This window comes from Oryza brachyantha, chromosome 1 (assembly GCF_000231095.2).
Source record: "Oryza brachyantha chromosome 1, ObraRS2, whole genome shotgun sequence".
NCBI lineage: Eukaryota > Viridiplantae > Streptophyta > Magnoliopsida > Poales > Poaceae > Oryza > Oryza brachyantha.
In genome coordinates, this window is record NC_023163.2 from 215,478 (window position 1) to 239,922 (window position 24,445).

General features: G+C 40.1%; 3 protein-coding genes and 1 long non-coding RNA gene across 4 annotated transcripts; 1 reads left to right on the forward strand and 3 right to left on the reverse strand.

The window, feature by feature from the left end:
* Positions 1–7,227: 7,227 nt before the first annotated feature.
* Positions 7,228–11,437, reverse strand: LOC102714791 (alcohol acyltransferase 9). Its single transcript, XM_040527395.1, has 2 exons — positions 10,999–11,437; positions 7,228–8,326 (listed from the first exon to the last, which is right to left on the reverse strand). Exons 1-2 carry the CDS (start codon positions 11,431–11,433, stop codon positions 7,415–7,417), a joined length of 1,347 nt encoding a protein of 448 aa, XP_040383329.1. The 5' UTR covers positions 11,434–11,437; the 3' UTR covers positions 7,228–7,414.
* Positions 11,438–18,558: 7,121 nt separating this feature from the next.
* LOC121054939 lies at positions 18,559–20,338 on the reverse strand. Its single transcript, XR_005812184.1, has 3 exons — positions 20,237–20,338; positions 20,026–20,158; positions 18,559–18,809 (listed from the first exon to the last, which is right to left on the reverse strand). It is a non-coding gene; the product is annotated as an uncharacterized LOC121054939 (long non-coding RNA).
* On the forward strand, positions 19,409–22,779 carry LOC102705754. The gene is made up of 7 exons (XM_006643580.3): positions 19,409–19,545; positions 20,009–20,552; positions 21,661–21,819; positions 21,893–21,958; positions 22,043–22,108; positions 22,217–22,285; positions 22,382–22,779. Exons 1-7 carry the CDS (start codon positions 19,409–19,411, stop codon positions 22,520–22,522), a joined length of 1,182 nt encoding a protein of 393 aa, XP_006643643.1. The 3' UTR covers positions 22,523–22,779.
* A 63-nt stretch (positions 22,780–22,842) lies between these two features.
* LOC102706042 (iron-sulfur assembly protein IscA-like 3, mitochondrial) lies at positions 22,843–24,335 on the reverse strand. Its single transcript, XM_006643581.3, has 3 exons — positions 24,068–24,335; positions 23,275–23,392; positions 22,843–23,196 (listed from the first exon to the last, which is right to left on the reverse strand). The coding sequence occupies exons 1-3, from the start codon at positions 24,246–24,248 to the stop codon at positions 23,103–23,105; spliced, it is 393 nt and encodes a 130-aa protein (XP_006643644.1). The 5' UTR covers positions 24,249–24,335; the 3' UTR covers positions 22,843–23,102.
* Positions 24,336–24,445: the final 110 nt, after the last annotated feature.

Consider the following 24,445-nt stretch of genomic DNA (forward strand, 5'->3'; position numbering starts at 1 on the left):
TGTATGTTACGAAATTTGCAAAAAAAAAACTTCGCCTTATCTAACAGACAACCACAGCGTATCTTCGCGACGAGACGGCAGGGGTGCGTGCTCTAATGCTAAACCGACACCGCTAATACTATTGTACGCCGCGTCTCGTCTATTCGCTAGCACCATTGATTACCTTGATTTATGTGTCAAAGAATAAATTAAATGTCTTGCAGGCAAACAAATAGACAAGTCATTGTACAATCTATCTATTTAGCTGTCTGTATGCGTAAAATAGACAATAATCGTCTACACTGTTGTACTTACCCTAAGCTTCACTACCTACTGTTAAGATCTAATAGCATGCTAGTGTCAGTGTTGTTAGACAAGGGTTTTTAATTCTTGTCATTGTGTATTTTCTTCGAACCTATCGTTACTAATTACAAATAAATATCCTCATCACAGTTAAGACAAGGGTTTTTAATTCTTGTCATTGTGTATTTTTTTCAAACCTATCATTACTAATTACAAATAAATATCCTCATCACAGTTAATTATGACATCACTAATTATTAAATATCTCAAATAACTTTTTTTTTTGAAATGGCAAGGGGGAGAGGATCCCCACCTGAATCAAATTAAATTAAGTAAAAAGTCATACAACAAAGAAAGGGCTGCAAATGTACTAAACCGAAGAAATAGCTGAACAAAAAGAAATCCATCGAAAAACGTTGTGTCTCTATTTCAATCAAGATATGGCCTAGCTTTTTTATGTACATGACTACCTTTACCTAACCTAACCTTTGGACTGTCGATTTGAAGCCAGAGCTTGATAGCATGACGCATTCCACGAACTCTATTATCTCATTCCCTTTATCATTTTACTGCTTTGATCAACAGGGTAAAAAGGAAATTCCCATTGTCACCCACAACATGGAACCGCTAGTAGTTCGTCCATAACCAACTTCCTGCACCATTGTGACTATTAAAAAGACATTGCGCTTGTGCTTTTGAGTAGTGGTTGGAAAAATGTAATTGAGCTATGTGACAGAAGATATGACCAAAATTTTGGGGTACAGTGAAACAAACTCCTAAATAGAGGGCTTTATGAGACCAATGCCCTTAAACCCAAGGTCCTATGAAATTTATTCTCAATGGAAATAAGATTTAAGCCATCGTGGTTTGCTTATAGGGTTATTATTTGAATTTTAGTGTTTAGAGTTGATTATGAGATATTTTGTATAGTCTATTTTCCAATCTTAACTTTTAGCCCACGGGTAACGAACTTTAACCTAAAAAATGTTTTCCCCTCTTATTTTTGTCTCTGCTCCTATTAATGGAGTATTTTAGTATTGTTTTTTTCCACTTGCAGCTTACAAAGCAAGATTTTAATTTTATAAGCATATGGTAATGCACGTGTATATTAAAGATTGCAAGAAGACTTTGGGCTTGCGTTGCAGTTTGGTTTTCCCGTCACCGCCGGCCTCTTTCAACTTCGCCGCCGTGACATCCAGAACCCTAAACCTACCCACCACTCCTGCTCTACTCACATGGGGAAGGGGAGAGGGAAGAGGAAGAGGCCGCTGAGGAAGATCGACCAGCAGCCGCCTCCGACGACGACGTCGTCGTCGACACCTGTAAGACAACATGTCCCCCTTCCTCTTCCACCTCTAGCACGCATTTGATTTTCAACCTAGTATTTCTTACGGCTTCCTCTACCGTTGCGGTCTACGAGCAGCAGGCCATGATTCCCCTCGATACTGACAATTTCTCGTATCAGTCCATTTGGTTTCCTTTCTACTCGTTGGATTTCAGCTAGAGAGTCTCAGGAGGATGACCCTTTCCTTCACTTGCCCGTTACTCCTGTCATCGGTGTATTATTATTGCCTATTTCGTGGCCTAATAATAAACTCATAACATTAACATAGCAGTAGGTTGTGACCATGGTGACCTTTTTTATCAACGAGCATCTGTCTACTATCTTTTGTTTGATTCTAGCTGATTATCCTAGTACCGGGATCTAGGTACGTTGTCTATCGTGATATTGCTAAATTTGATTATAGAAGGTGCTATAGTAAGAGCGAGGTCTAATTTATCACCCTCAGCTATCATCTTGGTCCAGAAATCAACCCTCGCCTATCCAACACCTTATTTTACACCTCTTTTTTTTAAAAAAACATTTTAACATTATCTTTTTTCCCTCAAAAATCATTTTAGTTCTCAGTCATATTGAACCAATTTAATAGAAGATGTTAAAAGTAGCTGCCATTTTATTCAAATAAATATATTAGTAGGATGTCAAAACCATTAAAATTAGTTTTGTTTGATCTTGTGGGAGATTTTTCAACCAGTTGAGGGTTGTGTTTGCTCTCATGGGGGATATTTTAACCGGTCGAGGGTTGATATCTAGGTTTGAGCTATAGTTGAGGGAGTAAAATTGACTTTACTCTTACAACGATGCATTCAAAACCAGATTTACAGCCGTTTCATTATCTTGTATGATGTATGCTGACTTGATTTGCTGAAGTCAGAACAATGTGTGAAGTTTGTAATATGTTGAATACTATCATGGAAATGCCTGGCTTCTTTGGCCAATGTTAACTTTCCAAGACAAAACAAGGATATTTATGACTATTGTACGCCCGACAGCAGTAGCATGGATGTGCCAGACAAGATTATTTCTTTGGACAGGGATAATTTATCTGGCAATTTACTACTACCAAGTAAAAATAGGACCGGTGCTAATTTATTTACTTACAATATATTAAAATATTCTGCTTACTCATCATGACAATAATCCAGGATGTGGAAGCTGCTGAATTGACAAAGAATGGCCACTCTAATAAGGATCACCATGGAACTACCAAAAGAAAGGGGAAGTTTGAATTGCGAACAATATTTCAAATGTTTTTAACATTTATTTTGAAAACAATGTAGATACATAAAAGTTGAACAAGTATTAAAATTGTAGGATGAACATATTGGTCCACAAAGCCTTGAATTGTTGATAAGAACTAAGACCAACCCATGAAGAGAGGTTAAAAGAAAAGGGGCTCTATAATTTGATACAGTTGATGCCTGAGAAGGTTTCAAACCACCAGGAAGGCATGAAAACTCCTAATAGGTGAGCAAGTTTGCCATCACTTCTTGTACATATTTCCATGGTTTTTAAAACATGTACATGTGGATATTCAGAAAAGACCTGCAAATGTTGGACGATTTTAATGATTAAGTGCTGAAAATTAGTCAAGTAAGCAAACCTAGTATATGTGTTCTACAATACTCTCTACTGGTATTAAAACTAATCTAGACCGTTTATTTCTTTTAATCCAATAGATCATATCAATTTATACTACCATATTAATTACTGATAGTAGAATATTTTTTTTCTTATTAGTAGTAGATGGTAAGGTCGTAGTCAAGCTCAACCTAGTAAGGTCATGGTAGCTGCAGCAAAATCCAATAAAAACAAGGTATGGATATATAGCTTCTGTTATGATTTTTCCATCTTATATGTCTGGTTTCTTTGTAATTTCTACATATTCTCAAATCTTGTGATAACATGTAAGTTGAGATGATTTAAAGTGCGCTTGGTTCACCAAAGTCTTTTCTTGAGATGATTGAAATGCATATCTAGCTCCAAATCTATAGGAACAAAAGTATTTATGGCAAGCATTCTTATATACTCTAGAATATTGATGTGTAAATAGTTTACTGCAATAGAGACTAGACTATCCTAACATTGGCGTGTATGTAGCTCACTGCATTAGAGACTCAAATAGGGTTGCCAACGAGCCGAGCTTATGTGCTTAGGCTTGAGCTTGGTAGATACTCGAGTCGAGCTCAAATCTAATCTAGACTGACCTCGAGCATGTAGTTAGGCTTGGGCTTGGGGTCGGGCTCGGCTCGGACGAGCCTCGAGCTTGACTGAGCTTGCACATTTGTAATACATTGATGGATCAGAATCTGGCAGAAAGGTGCAGCAGCAGGAGACTAGGGAGTGTATACTCACTATGTCCTAAAATATAAGTGTTTCTAGCATTTGAACCTTATTCTAAAATATAAACATCTTTAGCACTATTTACAGTACACATCAATCACTTTTTATTTAAGATTTTTTTTATTTCATCCCCCCTCTCCTCCCACCCTCATCCATTCCTTATTATTAAAAGATATTATAGTATTTTCTTCTCAACCTTAATCTTTGCTAAATAACCTAGTAGTGCTTATATTTTGGGATCTGTACACCTACAAGGCTGCAGGTATCTTTGGGTTTGATGTTACTTACTTTAAGGCAAAATTTACTACAGAGCATCGAAAAAACATGTAATTAGTCTGTGGACACCGGAAGATCACGATTTTGCTGTAGGGCACCCCAAAAATGCGGTAATTAGTAGGTAGACACTCCAGCCATTATTTTATTAATTTCGAAGTTAAAAATTTTAAAAATAACGAGATTGCCCTCGGTGGTCGATTTGCCATCACCCTCGCTGCAACTAGGTTGCTGCTACCGCCGTCTGCTCAGTCGTCCTATAGGCTAGGGTCCGGGTGTGGTGTAGCGCCGAGACCGACTAGGTCTTGTTCGACCAGACCTAGTCGGCATAACGGGCTGGCCACCGAGGGCAATCTCGTCATTTTTACTTTGAAATTAATAAAATAATGGATGGAGTGTCTACCAGCTAATTACCATATTTTTGTGGTGCCCTACAGCAAATTTACGATCTTGCGGTGTCCATCGGCTAATTACACGTTTTTTCGATGGCTTGTAGTAAATTTTGCCTACCAAGGTTACAAAACTAGCTAGCATATGAGCAGTACTACTACATTAGCCTTGACTTGAATCTGAGTCGAAAAATTGATAATTTTAACCGAGAGAGCATGGGTGGATGACATTCTGGAGAAAAATACCAGCGTTTTGTGCACGCTCGAACTTTAATCGAGCTCAGCTAGTTACAGGGCACGGGCCTTACTCTAAGCTCGAGCTCGATTCGTTGCAGGGCACGAGCCTTACTCTAAGCCACAAACAAGCTAGACATTGGGACTAATCATTGAGACAAGAGAATGCATGCACTAGCTTGTTTGTGAGTGCTTAAGTTGTTAAGCGAGGACGTTAATAAGTGCATGGCATGAAGAAGCTCGCTCTTGGGACCATTCGAAAATGAAATGTCTGGTATCAATCCAAATATGAGGTTAGGTTCAAGTGCTGATGGATCGAATCAATTATGTTTGTTCAACATGAAAAATTTTGTTTGATGGTAGGAGGTTTCATGGTTATATACAATTTAACAATATTGCCGGAAGCAGAATGCAGAGGCTCCTGGAGCGGCGGTTTGTGTTGTTCTGCTTGCTCACCACCATCACCATGGATGTCAGAGTCAGACTATGCTTACAGTATGCTTATTAGTAGTATCATTGATGCATCCTGCACAAAAAAAAATGTACGTTTGATGTGAAAGGAATGACTGACTGACTGTTGTCCGGCCAGATAATGAAATGCCTTTACTGTGCTCGATCAATGGTGCGGTTTCTCATCCATGGTTAACATGCACACTGATATATCGCCTGCCCTCGATCATGCATCTTGACGTTGCTGCTGGTTTGATTGATACTCCATATAACATGCTAAGGGAATGTATGTGGGGGCTTTATTTATTTACTCTGAACATTGTTTGGTTGTCGACGCTCGCTCATTGATTTCAAGGATTTCATATGTTTAATTAATTACATCCCACTATCATATCATTCTAAACAATATCGATATTGGCACTATCCAAGTCCACGAGCTTCGATTTAGCAAGCATATATTCAATTCAATTCACCCTTTTTCTAAAACCAAAAAGAAGAAGATTGATTGCGATTTTCTTTTCCGTGCAGTATCGACTGTACCCATTTTTTTGTCAGGTTGCACGCAGGGACAGGCCGGGTAGCTCATCGATATATATTTTTCTTCCTTCCTGTAATCGATCCATGACATCTGTCTCTGTTTGCAGTGCAGCTGTAGCTGAATATTACTACTATTACTTTGTAATTAATGATCATATATATCATTCGCGATCTTGCCTCTCGTACAGGTAAAGGTATGGCCATTCCCAACCCAATGATTAGGATGAGATCTATAACATTAAATAAGTTAATACATAGGATAAAAAATGATGTGGTAAGTGAATAAATGAGAAAAGAAAATGAAACCATGTCTTGCATGAGACATATGGTTTCTACACAACATCTAAGATATCATATGAGATAAGTAGCATTAAATTGAAGTATGAAATAGTGGTATTTGCATTGGAAGAGTAGTGTGTAGTACTAATTTTTTTAATGATAGAGAGTTTATAGAAACTATATCCAGTGTTATGGGTTGGGAATGCCCTAGACGACGATCTGCATCAACATCATCGTGGCGCGCATGCATCATTAATTCATGTACGCATTAATTCGTTTGTTAATTTGTACCTGGATCGATGACAGAGAGAAACCGCTTTCTTTTCTACGATTCGCCAGGTACTCTATGTCCTTCTGTTTATTTTTTATTTTTTTGGGAATAAGCATTTTATGAGGAGCCTAAAGAAAAGCATGTAACACTTTTTTTGAGATCTCGATCTCCTCAAAAGATCTGGATTCTTACTTTGATTTTAAAGAGTATGTAGCTGTAGGAGAATCCGGAAAAATAATGCTAATATAAAATCTAGCCTTTTCACTCTTATTTGACTACCCACCAGCTGTTTATCATGATCTTAAGGTCAACAAATAACTAATTTTAATATATTTAGAAGGTACAAGAGTTAGTGGTAGATGGAAGTGGAGCTTGAGCAAATTAAGTAGTGCCCCAGCTAGGATAAAAAAAATTGAATAAAATGAATAGTCAAATATATATAAAAAAATCAATGGCGTTAAACATTTTTAGAGATGGAGAGAGTATTTAATTAATAGATTATATACATGTTAATTTAATTCGTTTAAGATTTTGTACTACTACACTTTGTAAAATTGTCCTTGTTAATTTCGGTCGGTGACATGACACAAAAGATACTCAATACTAATTAAGCTGGTGCTGGAGCTAGCTACGGAGTAGCAGACAAAATAGTTTGTTAAAATACTTGAAATAATTCAGCTTTAGTTGGTTAATTAATTAAATTTGCGAAAAGTTGCATCAACATCATATCGTTGCGTACCACGGATGGCTGTCAGCGATGGGCAAGTTATAAATTAATTATGGTAAAGTAAAGGAAAGAAAAGTTAGACATATATATATACCCTGATGCTTGATCGACGATCGATCTGGAGAATAATTTGATCTTGATTAACCTGAACGTACGTTGATAGTACGTATTAGTGGTAGATTAATTAACTGATGCATGCAGGCATGAGTACAGCAGAGTACGTAAATAATTCAGATCGAATTGAAATTGATCGAGCTGATAGGGAGTAATTAATTAATTAAAGCTAGCTAGGCGAGGATGTCATGGGCATGGCGATGGCCGACAGCAAGGTGGTCAGATCCTTGCAGCTGCAGCTGCTTGTCGAGGGGTTCGTCGTGGAGGAGGCAGCAGTGGTGCTCGAAGGCCTCGGCGGCGGGCTGCGGCAGGGAGACGAGCACGGTCACGGCGTCGGGGTCGGCCAGCACGGGCAGGAAGACGCAGTATACCTCGCTGGTGAGCGGGCCCATGTGCACCGCCCTCCCCTTGCCGAAGTCGACGTCCTCCAGGCCGAGGCGCGTCCAGGCCGAGATGACGAGCGTGGCCGCCAGGTCGGGCTTGGCGCCGCGCCGCTCCTCCAGGAGGTCCACCGTGGACCGCACGTAGTCGTCGTCGATGCGGCCCTTGGCCTCCTGCACCAGGCGCACCCCGCCCGTGGCCACCAGGTCGGCCGCCGTGGCCTCGGCGCAGGCCAGCACGAAGGCGTTGCCGGAGTAGGTGGCGGGGAGCTCCGGCCTGAGGCGGCGGCGCACGTTGACGGAGAAGAGGAGCTTGACGCGCAGGGCGGGCGGCGGGGCGAGGGAGATGACCCAGGCGCGCCAGACGTGCGCCGCCAGCGCCTCGAAGGAGGTGCAGGGCGCCCTGGTCTTGAGGCGGCGGAGGTGGGACGCCGTGAAGGTGAGCGAGACGGGGAGCAGCGGGTGGGGGTGGGGGTGGCAGCCGGCGGTGGTGCTGGTGCTGACGCTGTACTCCGGGTGGGTGAAGGCGACGCGCGGGGGGCAGCGCGGGCGCAGGGCGCAGCGGTCGTGGTGGACGAGGGGGAGGTCGAGGTGGGCGGCGGCGCGAGCCCAGGCGTGGAGGAAGTTGGCGGTGGCGATGCCGTCGCAGAGACAGTGGCTGATGGCCGTACACAAAACCATTCCGCCGCATCCCAGCTGCGTCACCTGCGTCGCATCATACATTAGCCCACTCCCTCTGCAGGTTAATTCTGCTGATCAAATATTTAAAAATTTTAATTCAATCGATTAAATCCAATTACTGCTATTAGATAATTTCTTAAAAAGGAAGAAATCAAGTTACTGCTGTTGGATGATAATATGAAGGCATGCACACAAGTTAAAAATCTCATGCACGTCCTCCCCTAGTCCCTGATGCATTGCGCGCATATTTGACAGAAGAAAAAATATCAAACATTTGATCAATAGCAAAAGTGTAATTCTATCTCTCAATCTCTCTCTAGGATCGACGACCGAGTTTAAAATAAATTAATCTTATGGCTTTTCTACGTACTCTATTTAAAATGATACTACTATCTCTCTTGAGGTATACCAGGTACTTGGATTTCAAAATTTTACATTAAAGGCTTATTACCTCAACATACTACCATTGTCCCTATCGATCTCCAATGTACCTTCTTCAATCAATCCATTGTCTGCTTTGCTATAGCTGCCTGGCTCTGCTAATAGTATGCTAGGGGCTAGCTAGCATTAGTACATTTTGCTAATATAAATATATAATTAATCATACACTATTAGTTGGTGGAGCCTTTTATAAAGCTTCACTCAATGAATAGAATTTTCAAAATGAATTAATGCACACAGGCATCCACACAGATAGCTAGCATACTCAAAAAGGAAAGCTAAATTTTATTTATAGAGCGGCGTTGCATCACAAGGTTTTTGAAACTGCTGAACATTAGTTACTTATTACACCCTCCGGTTGGTTCATTTGACGTCGTTAACTTTTTAATTTATGTTTGACCTTTCGTATTATTTGAAAATTTTGTCAAAATATACAAAATTAAAAATCATACTTAAATTTACTTTAGTAAAAAAATCAAATCATAATAAAATATTTAATAATTATATAATTTTTTTAAATAAGACAAATGATCAAACATAAATCAAGAAGTCAAAAGAACGTCAAACAAATAAATCGGAGAGAGTACCTAGCTATACTTTTGAGCGAGGGGCCAGTTCATCTCTCTTCTTTTCACTAATCACCAATCAAGATCCCATTCTCTCTTCTTTTCACTAATCACCAATCGAGCTAGCTAGCAAACATTATACTGTGAATCACTAAGGAATAAGGAGCAAGCATCATACATATGTATAGGAATCGAACAAATTGGCAAATCGATCGTCTAATAAAGTGTTCGTGCATGCATGTATAAATGATACTCGCATCTTGATGCCCTCTTTTATCATAAAATGTAAGCATTTAATTTTGTACCAAAATATAAACACGTGTAGTGTTATTTATGATACGACTTGTTCCTGCAAACACTTCCCATTTAAAAACTTTTCAATTTTACCTCTATCTATCTCACACCCCACCATTTTTTATTTATAGGTATCATAGATTTTTCTTCTTGACCTAATTTGTACTCATCAATTTAGAAATACTTATTCCCTCTATTATACATTATAAGATATTTTGGCTTTATCTAGATTTATATATGTGGCAATAAATTTAGATACATATACAAGACATACACATATTGATACATAAATAAATTTAGGCGAACTAAAAGTTTTATAACATGAAACGACTAAAATATATTTTAAGACGAAGACAGCACATAAATTGGCTTGAACTCAATTAATCTAGCTAAGAAATTAAGCTTGCTAGGTTAGTGGAATGGTGACAGAGAAATGTGGATGGACAGATTGAGATACATGCTATGTAGGCATGATGATCATCCCATATGCCTAAAAGGCTCCTCTAGGTCTAAGAGATCTGGTAGCTGGTATAAAAAGATCATGGAGGACTGCACTGCATGCCTGCCTTTCTTTTCACAAAGAAAAAGCCGATCTCCTAACACTATCTATCTATCTATCCTCACCCTTTCCTTTCTTTCTTTTCCGCTGCTAACTTTAACAATGGCCAGGCCATCCGATCCACCACTTTGCATTAATATTATTCAAGCCTCTACATATATATACACATATATATCTATGCACGATACAGACTAGCTATCCAGTTCTCTTTAATCAAGCAATATCTACGTACCAGCAGCTAATTATTAATATAATCTCCAGCTTGCTGAATAATTTGGTGGTGGTCACAAAGCAAACTGATTACATATAGTAGTAGTAGATTAATTAATAACAGCTAGCAAGCAGACTTTATTAGTCTGAATGACATCTCCATTAGTTCCCCTTTCTTTAGGGTGAGAGGGAGGGATATATATCAATACTAGCTCATCATCAACAAACGGATGGAGACAAGAAGCAGATAGTGGAGTGGAGCTACCAATTGGGTGGGTGTGGGCTGCTTAATGATTATACCATCAATAATTCCCTACCTTAGTTACCACTCCATACATCGTACGACAGCTAGCTCAACCAGCACTAGATGCATGCATGGGACACCAATCTTAAAGCAAAAGTGTGACAGCATCTACAGCTTGTTGCCCAATTCATTTTTGTTTGGAAGAAAATTAAGTTGCCCAATTTAATTAATCACCCAGCTAGCGTACGTGTTTGAAACATGCAAATTGTTCATCGGATTATTGGATGGAATGGAGCGAGGAGAGTTCTTTGAGAAAAAAAAAAGAATAGTTCTAGAACCGTGGATAGCAAAGGAAGAATTAGAAAGATAGAAAGGAATTAACCTGGACGACGAGCGGCGGCACGTCGACGAAGCTGGTGGCGTGGACTCTGTACAGCAGCTTCCTCCATGACTTGTGCGGCTTGGCGCTGCCCCGGAGGAAGTCACCGGCGGTGAGGCCCGGCAGGAAGGCCTCGGCGAAGAGCGCGCCCTCGGCATTGCAATCGACCACCAGCTTGCCGTCGTCCTCGGCGGAGGGCCTGAGCCTGCCGGCGAGTGGGTAGTAGTCGACGAGGGCCCTGGCGAGCGCCCACCTGAGTGTCTCGGGTGCGACGGCGGCGAGGGGCGGGAAGACGTAGAGGTACTTGATGGAGAAGCGGAGGAAGCGCTGGTCGTCGAGGTTGGAGAGGTAGAGGGAGTGGCGCGGCGTGGGCTGGCTCGGCCTCACCACCACCGCCTCGCCCCGGTACTCGCACTCGCCGGGGATCTCCATCACCATTCAATTCCCCCCCCCCCCCCCCCTCTCTCTCTCTCTCTCTCTCTACGTGCCAATGCAAGAAGCTCGCCCCCAGGCTGCCTATATATCGAGCTAGCTGCTTCTGCTCGTTTCACACTTGCAACCGTTTATAAGTCAAAATTTAAATTTTAGAACTTAATTTTAGACTTGATTTTATAGTTTTTTCATCAAATTTTGTTTTATAAATTTCGCTTTTGAATCGTTATGGATATGCATATAAAAATTTTACCTGCAAATTATTTTTCATTTGCAAAAACACGTTTTCACTTATTTCTCTAAAAAGTAAAACGATGGGAGCCTATATTGCCTCTTCTACCTTAATTCTCCTCTGTGTGTGTATATATATATGTCCTATATATTTATACACACACATCAATTTCCTAGCTCATTACTTTTCTCTCTTGTATTTTAATTTATTATTGACCGGCCGCTTTGCTGCCTAGCTAGTAGACAGATTAATTGTACCTCAATGGAATCCTTTAATCCCCACAAGGATTTATATATAAGGCATATATAATTGGCTCTATAACGCCGAAAGCTTATAGGTTTAGATTGTGTACCTTTGAAAGAATAGCATACTATATTTTGATTGTACCACCAAATTAAAGATAAAAGTTTACACAACTAGATGAAACAGCGTTCCTTGCCACGAGAATCTGTAGAAGAAATTGAGCTGAAATTTTTTCTATAGGTGTTACTTTTTTAAAAAATAAAATATGTGAAAATTTCTTACAAATGGATTAAAAACATGAACAACATGCTAGTTTCTTCGTAAAAAGAAAAAAAAAACATCCTAATACTAACGGAATTAATGCAGTCGATCATAGATAATGTGTGCCATATACAAGGATCGATCTGACGGTTAAGCTAGGGATTTTGAGATTATGTGGTATGGCAAATTACATAGTACTCCCTCGATTTTACGTCCTATCCAGATTTATTTATAGATTAATATATATTAAATATATAGTTAAATATATTAGTATCTATATAAACTAAAAATAATTAGAATATTTTATAATATAAAACTTAGTTAACACTAATTATAGTTAGTGAGTGAGTCGTAAGGGCACGAACAACACCGGGAGACAACAACAATGCAAAAAACAAAAAAATCATTGGCTCAGCTCGCAGATGGCCGTCCTGTCGTCTCGTGAGGTGATGGTGAGAGCTCGCGCTCAGAGGCAAAATCGACGAGGGTGACTCGGTTTTAAAGCTGGTAGATAATAAATATTGAAAATTTTATTTATAATTGATCTTAGCTATATATATATATATAATATTAAATAGTTTATTGACAGTAAAATAGACTATAAGTAATATGACGGTTATAAATGACCACGTGAATATGGCCTAACTAAATGTACATATATAATTCCCTTGCATATGCCCTTGTGTCCACTTAGCTCATTCTCTTTTTTTCAATTAGAGCCATAAGAATAAATATTCAATAGAGTTCTATAGAAAGGAGGAACGATCGAGAGAGAAACTAAGAAGCAATAAATTCATTTGAGATTGAAGGAAAAAGGTGGTAATACGTCAAGCTGCAATAAATTTTGAAGGAACCTACTAGCTAGCACGAACTTTCACTGTCATGCAAGAATTAATTGATCTTGTATAAGGACCAATTAATTTGGAACGCACAAATTGTACTTATATAATTTTTGTAAAAAGAAGAGGAAAAGGGCATTGATTCTTGAATTAAACGGCCGGGTGAGCTAGGCAGGAGGTCATTAGGGGATAGTGACCCATGCAGTTGTCGTGCTGGTGAGGTTATATGTTACCAGTAATGGAAAATGGATGACACGAATGTAATTACCAAAAATTGAGGATGTCAAATTTTGGTATATAGGACAAGACCTTAGGTAACCCTACGTTAAGTTGAAGCACACTCGGATACCTATTCCCTGGTTGTCAATTCATCATCTGCTTAGAAGCCAAATTTTAAATTTTAAAACTCAATTTCTTGCCATTTTTCTCATTCCTGTGTCAATCCCGTCTAACTCTATGGTTAGAATCAATTCACCAGTGTTCTTAGCCTCAAATCAACCATCTTTGTCTTGATCTGTCTGTCACTTACCACCCAACACTCTAAACCCACTCTCTTACTCTTAACATGTTCATTGACCATCTCATTAAAGTGGGTTTGCAGGTTGCTTGGGCCTTGGCCTTATGCTTTGCCGGTGGTTTTCATCTCTTCTAGTTCTGTTGATGCTTCATCTGCCTTCTGTCCGATGCTCTGTTCCTGGCCTTCTTCATTCTCTTCGCTTGGGTACGTATCTCTCAAAGGGGATAACAAATTGGTATAGCCTGATTGAAGATGACATGATGCAGGGGGCCTTTTAGTGCAGCTCTATCACTGATGTATTTATATCACAACACATGTAAAAATATTATACATCGCTAACACACGCACGTAGTCGTCTGGGCTATACAGATGGCGTTGGTTCCACCACTGCGGCCTTTGGCTGGAACCTTCAGTGTCTTCCTCCTTCCTTTGGGGCTTTCCATCACCTAAAGGGTGTTAGCACACTTTTGACACAAACCACACCTCAATTGATTACTTCTTGTTGCTGGCCTTAGACAATCTCAATCATATGAAGTGGATGTTGCCAAGCACCAGTTGTTTTAGTTTTTGGCTTCGTGGTCTTCTTGCATGTGAAGAACATTATTTTCTCCCTTCTTTTGTTTTACTCTCTGGGAGCTTGTGACACTCCCCTCTCTCCATATATTTTTCTTTTAACCACGGACCACCGCGCTTGCGCAGCTGAAGCTTGCCATGGGTTTGTCTGGTTGAAGCAATATATTCAGGTAGGCATTTCGCCACGGTGATCCATGAAAAAAGAGATTGGTAATTTAGGAAGCCTCCACTCTTAAAAACACTATCAAAACCAAATGTGTCTGGCTTTATCAAAATCTGATAACACCAAAATGTTTTGGCATGGCTGATTTAGTTAACAAAGCCATGCCAATTGGCGAGGGGATCTCATCAGGCATGCATACTGGGGTAGATAGAAGCCCATCTTGCCTGTTGGGCTAATTGTAGGCCTCTCGTGTTAATTAATTCCAGGCCCATGACTCTCTCTCACTGCGCGCGCGTGATGAGAACATGTATGGTTTAGGGCCTCAGTTGGCAGAATTTATGCATTTTCTGAGTAATTTGATTGTGCACTGGTTTTCGAAATTATGTACACGTATTGCCATCATTGAAAAATCAAGGTGCTAAGTATGAATTAACACAAAATCGTTTATTTTCAGTACATGCACAAAAGGCAAGATTTTTAATAAAGAAAACAGAGAGAGAAAAATCATATATGATGGATCATGCAAACGCGTGGACCACCATACTGCAGGGTTCATATAATTGAGCCTGCCTGCAGTGCTAGAAAGCTTGCGTGTGTGTATATATATATATGCCTTGTTGGTCGGTGCCTATATATGCTTGCCTGCCTCCCAACACACATTATATTTTTCACAATTCAACTCAGAATTTTATATATTTTAGCTTAAAAGCTATAAAATTTTAACCAATCCTATTCTGTACTAACCTTTGTAAGAAAAAAGTTAATTAAGCACCTTATCACCTGCGTATCTGTATGTATATATATCGACATAAATTAATTAGACTATTAATTAATATTACAAGTATGCACATAATTAAACAACAATTAATGAGAGGGAGGCCGGGATGGATTGGATTTGGAGTCACAAATTGCAAATGAAAAAAGTGAGCATATATTCCCTCCGGGCCCCCATTTGTCTTGTTGTCAATCAGCAGCTTTAGATGAGAGGACACACAGGAGCAAAGGACCCTCCGGTCGGCCCTTGTCTTTTTAGGTTTTTAGGTGGTGTTTAGATTGAGAAAATTTTTAGGAGAAGTGTTATATTAAATGTTTGATCGGAGGTCGGAAGGGATTTTTGGACACGAATGAAAAAACGAATTTCATGGCTAGCCTAGAAACCGCGAGACGAATCTTTTGAGCCTAATTAATCCGTCATTAGCACATGTTGGTTACTGTAGCACTTATGACTAATCATGGGCTAATTAGGCTCAAAAGATTCGTGTCAAGATTTCTTCCATAACTGTGCAATTAATTTTTTGGCTCATCTATGTTTAATGCTTTATTTAGTTATCCAAAAATTTGATGTGATGATTTTAGAAAAAAAAATTGGAAGCTAAACAAGTCCTTAATTTCCCACCGCACTCCTGCATGTGCCCATTTATTAACTCCATGCAGTGTTTTCTCACTGTTCACTGTTCTACGGAGAAGATTCCTTCGTCTCGTTAATTATGCTCCGCTGCAGAAAAAAAAATTAAGTGTCATATCGAATGTCTAACTGAATATTTAGGCTTAAAAGATTCGTCTCACGATTCTTCCTAACTGTGTAGTTAGTTTTATCTATATTTAAGGCTCTATTTAGGTGTTCAAAGGTTCGATTTGATATTTTGGGAAAAAGAATTTTGGAAACTAAGCGGGCCCTTATCCTAGTTACCTATCATTTATCCAGACGATCAAAACGATTTTGAAAGTGTATATGAAAATCTAGCAGTTTTCAGATGGTCGAGATTTCGATTGTCGCTCGTGAAAAAATCATTTTTTTTTTCATGCGGATGTCTTGGGCACTCACTCATGAAAATCCATTTTCACATAGGACGCATAGAAAAATTATTTTTCACGGATAGATGAGATATGGCCATTCACGTTTTGTTTGATGTGGCCATTTAATTTGCTGTTTGGTCTGTATAGATAGGATCATCTAACTTCTTGTTTGGATGTAGAAATATAACACGAATGGAATAAGCCAAAATAACATTGATTTTTCCAATGGCATGTCCTACATACTTAATGAGGTTTTGATGCTGAAATAATAGTTCTGATAGCCTCGTACTAATTGATTTGATTGTGTGAGAAAACTAATGACGTCGCTAAGAGAGGGTTGACTACATATGCATGCATCATATATATTCTTAGTTCCTTTTAGGGAAGAAGAGACGACCTTGAAAGAAAGCAAAACACCATGATTAGGCCATGATGGGGTGGAAGGTATAAGGGTACTGCTTGCAAAGTTGGTAATCATCATGGCAGCAAAATATATGCATACACATGTTTTCATTGCTTTAGTGCTTAAGCAGTTTACTACTGATGCATCATCGATCGATCTAGATAGTCATAAGCAGCAACCAGAGTTCTCTCTCTCTATATATATATATATATAATTATTAATTATTAATTAATAGATAGATAGATAGATGTAGAGATTGTGAATTTGTGAGTGTGTGTGAGAGAGAGATATAGAGCTAATTAAGCTAGTTGGGCTTTTGGAAAAGAAGTGATCGATTAGATGCGCAATATATAAAGCTAGGTAGCATGCAGGCAGGTCCATCGCACTATATATTTGATGGAACTTTTGGAGGTGATCGAGTACATTTCCTTACCTTTTTATTGTTTGCCTTTTTCTCTTTATTTTCACTTTCCTTTCTCCCGATGCCTTTCTTCTATAGTATTACCTTTCATTTTCTTTAAGGCAGGCAGGCAGGCATCATGCATGGCTCATGCCTTGCTCATCTTTATATATATCTTTCTATATGATCTCTCCTTTTTATATACCGATGTGATCGATGTACATACATACTATATATATATCTTAATTGCCACGTATCGTCATGTGATATTCTGATATAATACTAACGTATTGTGGGTATACAGATCGATCATTGCGTATATATATAGTTTTAATCTAAAGCAAACCATATTGTTTTTTTGTGGATAGAGATTACTACAGAGAGAGATCAGATGCTAGCTAGCTGCACAGTGTAACAGGTTACATACATATATATGATATAGCATCTGCCCATACATATATACTGATGCACGCAGCTGCAGCAGATGAGTGTTGATCTCGATCTAGTTTGCTCATGCATTGGCCGGTATTTCTCCAATGAAATTATGACATGACATGCATGAATGGATCGTTGATGAGAGTATTATATATATTAATCACTAGCTACTAGCTTGATTTATATATTGGCTACATGCATGTTTTCTCGAGGTGTAGCTGGGAGGACAGGCAGTGATGTGTTTGAAGCATGCATAGTGCTATTCTCCAGTTTTAATTTGTTCTTGACATGTTAGGGCCAGCTGAGAACCCAGCTGAGAAGGAAGCTAGGACCAGCTGCTGCAGCTGCTGAGACCAACTTTAACTCTCAGCTGCACCCTTAATTAGGCCATGCCTAAATTAGTGACATTTATCATAGCTTACCAAAGCTGATGTGGATGTGCAAACAGGAGTTTCACGAAGCTAGCTCCAGTGTCTCAAACGTGTTTTAGATGGAGATTATAAATTATATGAGATGTAAAAACCATGTAAATTTATTTGTTGGACTCAGCTCACAATAGGTTAGAAAGTGTGTGGCATATCTTATGGACTAAAGACCATAAGCTAATTAGGGTGGCTCTTGCGTTGCTGCCTGCCAGTGCCATTGCCATGCCCAAGCATACTCCTATACTAATACTAGTGTCTAGTACGACATCACAATCACAATGACACAATTACCGAGACCACAAAGTGCTCCTCCTCCTCTGAGAAGGAAAAGGGCCGGAACTGGTCTCTCTCGTCCCTTTATTTCAAAAGCAACTATACAGATCAAATATATATATAATCCATCGCTGGACCCAGCTGCTGTCTACCATAACACTGACATGTTTGGTATGGAGCCCATTTTTGCCCACCCAAAATTTGGGTAGTCAAATTTGATTATATAGAATTTGAATGGGTGCGTACAATAATGAACAGCAAAGCAAACATATATACCTATTGTATGTATTAGTGAGGTTGCTAAAATTTTGGTAGAGAAAAATTTTATTCTAAACCAAACCTGTCTAATAATGTAATTACTCTGGATTATATTTGAAAGCCCCAAAGAGATGATATCTCGCTAATGTCACACTGATCGATCTACTCTCATTTATTTGCATATCCTATTTTGATTGCTACATGATCAAAGGCATGGGGGGGGTCATCTTTTCATATTTTTTTAGGAAAAAGTTAAAACAACATGTTCAACTTTAAATTTAAGTTTAAGCCTAAAAATTTAAATTTTGGATTATAAGCAAGAGCAAAAGCGAAAAGACGAGGATCTCATATCTTACCAGTTAGCTTGACTAGAGTAGTCTTTTTAGCTTAACTGCATACATGAATGAGCCCGCGTACGTAGCATGTACATATATGGTTCATTTTAAGTTTAGGGCTAGTCCATTTTGATCCAGGCGGCCGGCCTTTATGTAACATAACACATATGAATGAACGACTTGACATCTGCATCAACCTGTCACGGATGTTTTGACATCTGCATCAACCTGTCACGGATGTTGATCGTTAGATGTACAGGTTATAGATGCCAGGATGAATAATTGCTTTACTTTTAGCTGCAAGCTTGCAGTTTTCAGCATTTGATCAAAGGGCAACGACAGTTAATTAATGTGCAGCATATTATTGTACTGTAACAAGCGGAGATGCTGGAGGATTAATCATGCATGTCTGCATGCAAACGCTCAGATGGATCTAAAGACAGAAATCTTACATAAGACGATGCATGATAACTCCTGGAGAGAGAGAGAGATGCATATGCAGTGAGATACTGAGATGCCTTTGGAAGGATGCATGGCATTGGCATGGGAACAAAGTTACCAGCCAATATAAAAAGAGGGAAAGTGGCGAAGAAGCCTTACCTTATGGGCACCTGGATCCATTACTTTCTCATCACTCTCAATAGTATACTTCTCCTCTCCTTTTACACATGCATGTTGTTGAGGGATTCTAAAAGCTCAGCTCATTGAGTAGAAAGTGTACCATGCATATGTGTCAACGTGTGCGTGTGTGGCCTAGCTTTTCTTCCTATCTTGGAAGAAACATCAAATAAAAAGATCATCATCATTATAGCCCTTTTAGTATCATCATGATGGCCTCCTCCTCGTCCTCCTCCAGCCTCTGTGATCATCTCTTGCAAGATGACCTCCCATGGCCTTCCATGCCATTTGCTCCTGCTCTCCAAGCCTTTGGATTAAATCCCCAATGGAGCCAGCCCCTAGTGCTGTAAGCTAGCTTTATTTATATATTGCTCAATATCTATCTATAGTTTATTTATCTTTTGTGTTTTTCATGCATATATGATGTTCACTCTGAAAAGGAAATGAAGGCTATGTCGTTTGAGTTTGTATTGTACTGTGTACATATGCATCTACCCGGATATAGATTCCTAGGATTTGGGTTTTTCTCTCTGAGTGCTTGTTTGCTACCTCCTTGTTCCTTGTGAGATTCTGGGCTAATGACAACTTCAGAGGAAACAATGGTAAAAGGAACGTTCAGGAATGATATGTGCATTTGGCAGTATGGATCTAGCTAGTCAGGCTTATTAATTTGTTGGTTTCCTCCAAAAAGTTGCCGTGCACATTTCTTCTAATTGTCCCTTTCGCCATGCATCATCAATTAATGCCATATATATAATACTGTGGTAGATTATCCATGCTTATCATTTTAATTCTTGCTGAAACTGCAGTGACCAGCTGAACTCACCTGAGCTTGAGTCACTCCTCTCAGTTCAAGGCCACCATTACAGTCAGCTAGCTTCTGCTCCGACCTTGAACCCCCCTCAGGCTCAGCTCAGCACGGTGTTGATGATGCAGGAGCTAGGGTTCCAATGGAGCAGCTACGCTGTGGCAGCAGATCATACTACTGCAACGTCCATGAACAATGTGATGAAGGAGGAGGAGCTACGACGACGTACCGATCAATCCCTCAGCTCAACGTCGTCATACGGCACCACGACGACGACGATCTACACCGATATGCATCAGCTGGCCGCTAATTTGGACGGCGCCGTGCTCCCAAGCATCAACGTCTCGCGACTGCACAAGCCGGCAGGTGCCGGCGATGCGTTGCCGGAAACGATGTTAGCAACATCGATCTCGTGCAAGAGGCAGGCTGCTGCGGCTTCAGTGGTCGGCCATAGCGGCATGAGAGATGAGCATGTGCCCTGGACCTATGGCCCTCCTGCTCATCTAATTCAAGGACCATCCATGGACGACATCCACACCCTGCAGGTCAGTCACAACATACAATGCAGTACTTAGACTAATTGATCCAGCAAGGTAGCTTATAATTTCAATTATTATATTATTATATTACACTGTATGTGGAGCAGTATTAATTAGTACCTTTTTGATTATATGTGATGACAGTTACTACTGTAGCCGTTTAATTACTTGTAAGCTGAAACTGATTATAAATGATGATGTAACCAAATTAAGCATATGAATGTATTTTCAGCCTGTACTTACATACTAGAGAAAATCTTGTAGCATGCAAAGATGGCCATTCCATTACTTCGCTCCTGCATGGCGAACAAGCCAGTTGAATCATTCATTTTTAAATCAGACATGACGATATTGTAGTTAGCTATTGTCTCTATCAGATTTTGATGGATCTCTCTTATCTTCGAATGGTCAAATATATGAATAAATCAATTAGAATTGACGGGATAAAATGCATGAATTAGTATTGGAATATCAGTTTGAAGTATATTCAGGAGTGTGCCAGTCATGCATACCTGTAAGATAGCTAGCTAGTAGATCATACATATATACATTTGCCCTGATTCAGAAATCTCCTAGATATACTTTCAGCAAGCTAGCTAGCTAACGTGTACTCCTACGTGATAAGAGATCGATCAGCATGTCTAGTGCAGGGTAGAAAACAATAGAACATGTGTGTTTGCCAAAAGCCTGTGAGTTGTTAATTGTAGGACCGTTTTGTCTATAATAAACTGGGGACATCATAAGCAAATATGCAGCAAGCTTAGGTGACACATGCCTCTGAAACAGTAGCAAGCTAGATAGATAGGTAATTTGCTTTCCCGGCCTGCCTGATGCTGAACAACGCTAGGCCCGGTCCATTTCCAGAAAGTACAGCCTTTTTTTCAGCATATATGCAGCTTTAAGGGTGACATGCGTCATCTTTTTACCCCCCAAAAGTACTGGTACTACAATGAACATGCATCCTGGACTGGAATTCAGTACCAGCTGGTTATATCATTTTCAACAGTTGATTATATCATTTGCAGTGATGAAACTATATATATTAATTTCTTGGAAGCTCAATACGTAAGTAATTTAACAAGCAGGTCAATTTTTGTACCTACACATGGTGCAGATGAAGAGGAATACCAACGCAGCAGCAACAGCAGCTAAAGGGAGAAGTGGCTGCCATGGGAGTTCAACAGAGCGCAGATCATCAACAGAGCTGCCGTCATCGTCAAAGAAGCCCCGGCTGGAGTCACGCTCCTCCTCTGCCCTCATCCCTTCATTCAAGGTCTGTATATATTCTGCTCGAGTCAAAGATTGCATGGAAACTTAATGGTAATGCATGTCGTTCAACTTATTAGGTAAGGAAAGAGAAACTAGGGGATAGAATTTCCGCTCTTCAGCAACTGGTCTCACCCTTTGGTAAGGTATGTAAAAAAAATTCAACGAATCCATCTATCAATTTCTCTAATTATATTCATGGAATTCGACTTAACAGTGATGAGATGCAGACTGATACCGCTTCGGTACTCATGGAGGCCATCGGTTACATAAAGTTTCTTCAGGACCAAGTTGAGGTATGTAACAAAGCCCATTTACATGTACTTATACTTACAGTGAAATAATATTCAGTCTGAGCTGACCATTGTCCCTACGCTGTTTTTTGCAAATTGCAATGTAAGCAGACTTTGAGCGGTCCATACCTGAGATCATCCAAGAACAGCAAGAAAGCCTGCAGGGCAGCACAACAACGGGTAAAAAAAACTTTTCTGTTTGTTTCAGAAGAGAAATTATAACTCTGATAACTAACCTGTCATGTATGCTTGGTGTTGATTAATGGAAATAATTAGAAGGGAGCATCAAATGGAGGGGAAGCAGCAGCAAAGCTTGACCTGCGAAGTAGAGGACTCTGCCTGGTGCCCCTGTCTTGCACGTCGTACGTCACCAACGAGAATGGAGTTTGGCCTCCACCCAATTTCAGAGGAAACTGAACTAATCCATCACAGATTCACACTAGCTACAATGTCAGCTCATCTAGCTAGCTACAACAGATCCAACACACAAACCTGTACTACTCATCAAACTGATCAACACTATAAGACTTGACTGGAGGATCTCAGTATCTGATTCTTCTTCTTTTGTCTGGTCTGTATGTCTCTGCTTTCTTAAGAATTTGGTCTTTGCTCAGGCACACTGGCTCCTACAGCAGTCAAATAGCCAGAGCTGAGACCTGCCCAATATGTGACATCCACAAATCACAGATCTAGCTCCTTGAACTTGCTTGTCTCCACTTCACAATGAGTATGTCAGATGTGTCTGAACAAAACATGGTTCGTTTGTTTCATTAATCGAGTTTCAAGTTTCAACAAACAATAAAAGCCATGAACACATGACCCCCATGTAGGAAGACAGTTGGGGTGAGTTCGTACAGTTTGATTTGCTGCATCTATTACAACCACTGTTATGCTACTGCTATGTTCTTCCAACGCAATAAGCCGTAAAGCAGAATACTAGTAGCTGAAGCCTCTGCATATTTTGCTCTGTTTAACTCACACACTAGCACAGAGCTATTCAAGATGTAGATCCCTTGCTGCTTGTAGTCATGAAAGATTCACCACAACCGCACTCCCCTTTGGAATTTGGATTTATGAACACAAACTCAGACCTACAGGAGAAGCCTCTGTAAGTTAATCAAAGGAGGTAAGTAGAGGGGGGAGGAAACGTTCTGCACCAAAAACCACACCTTAGTGTGTCATCAACATAATCCATCTTGGTGCCAATCACATGCATCAGAGCCTTGGGGTAAATTAGTACTTTAACCCCTTTGTCTTCGACAACCTCGTCAAACTTGCCTTTGTCATCTGAATAAGCAGATATTGCTCTTTAGCAGGGATAGAGATCGATCATAGAAGAAGCAGTGGGAGGAAATGTGACAGATAATTAAATCTCCACTGTACAGCAGAGATGATTCTTTTTCAGTCCCCTAAAAGGAAGATACCCAGTAATGAGTGGGGAAAGTACAATCGATCCGCTGGCATTGCATGGCCAATGTTTGACAGAGTAACTCAATACAAATGTTAACATTGGATGTGCAAATTGTTACTACCAACAATGCATGGAGGATAGACATGAATATAAATTGGACATGATGATGTAAAAATCAACCGGGTTGGTATGAAGTAGTAACATTTATGACCTCAAAATGGAATGAATCATCCGACAGAAGATAGGCCTTTGTTTTACAGCAATATACGTGGTATGTACGTAAGGTGAAGATAGTTCCATTTGTGATGTGGAAACCTAAGTAGCAACAGGGGATGGTAGGCTTAGAAGCATCAATAATATAGCATGGTGTAGCCAATAGTAATGTATGTATTGTATGCAAATACTGGAAACAGTGGCAAGGTTTCTGTGATATTGACCAAATCATAGTACGTATTTCATGGCACTAGTTTCCTGGGGCTGGAATGAAGAAGCGATTCAGAAATTGGAGCATTTAGCGACACACTAGTAAGTAACATGTGGATAGAAATTACCGGCGTAGTTGAGGGTGTAGGAGAGGCCGTTGCAGCCGCGTGCCTTGACGCCGAGGCGCAGGTAGGGCTTGTGGCGGAGGGTGAGGAGCTGGCGAATTCGGGACGCGGCGGCGTCCGTCAAGGAGACCGCCTGCTTGCGAGCCGCCTTGTGCGCGGCCGCCCTCAAGGCGGAGGAAGACATTAAGGGCGATCTGCCTGCCTGGCGTCCTTCCGTGTGCGCGGCGGCCGGCCGACGGAGAGGAGGAAGATGAGTTAGAGTAGAGGCGGATGAAGAAGAAGATTCTGGAGGACGCCCACTCTCGGCCCATCATCAACTGGATCGCCTTAGACGAACATCGTAGCCCAATCCATTAAGGATGTCACCCAGCATCCTATTAA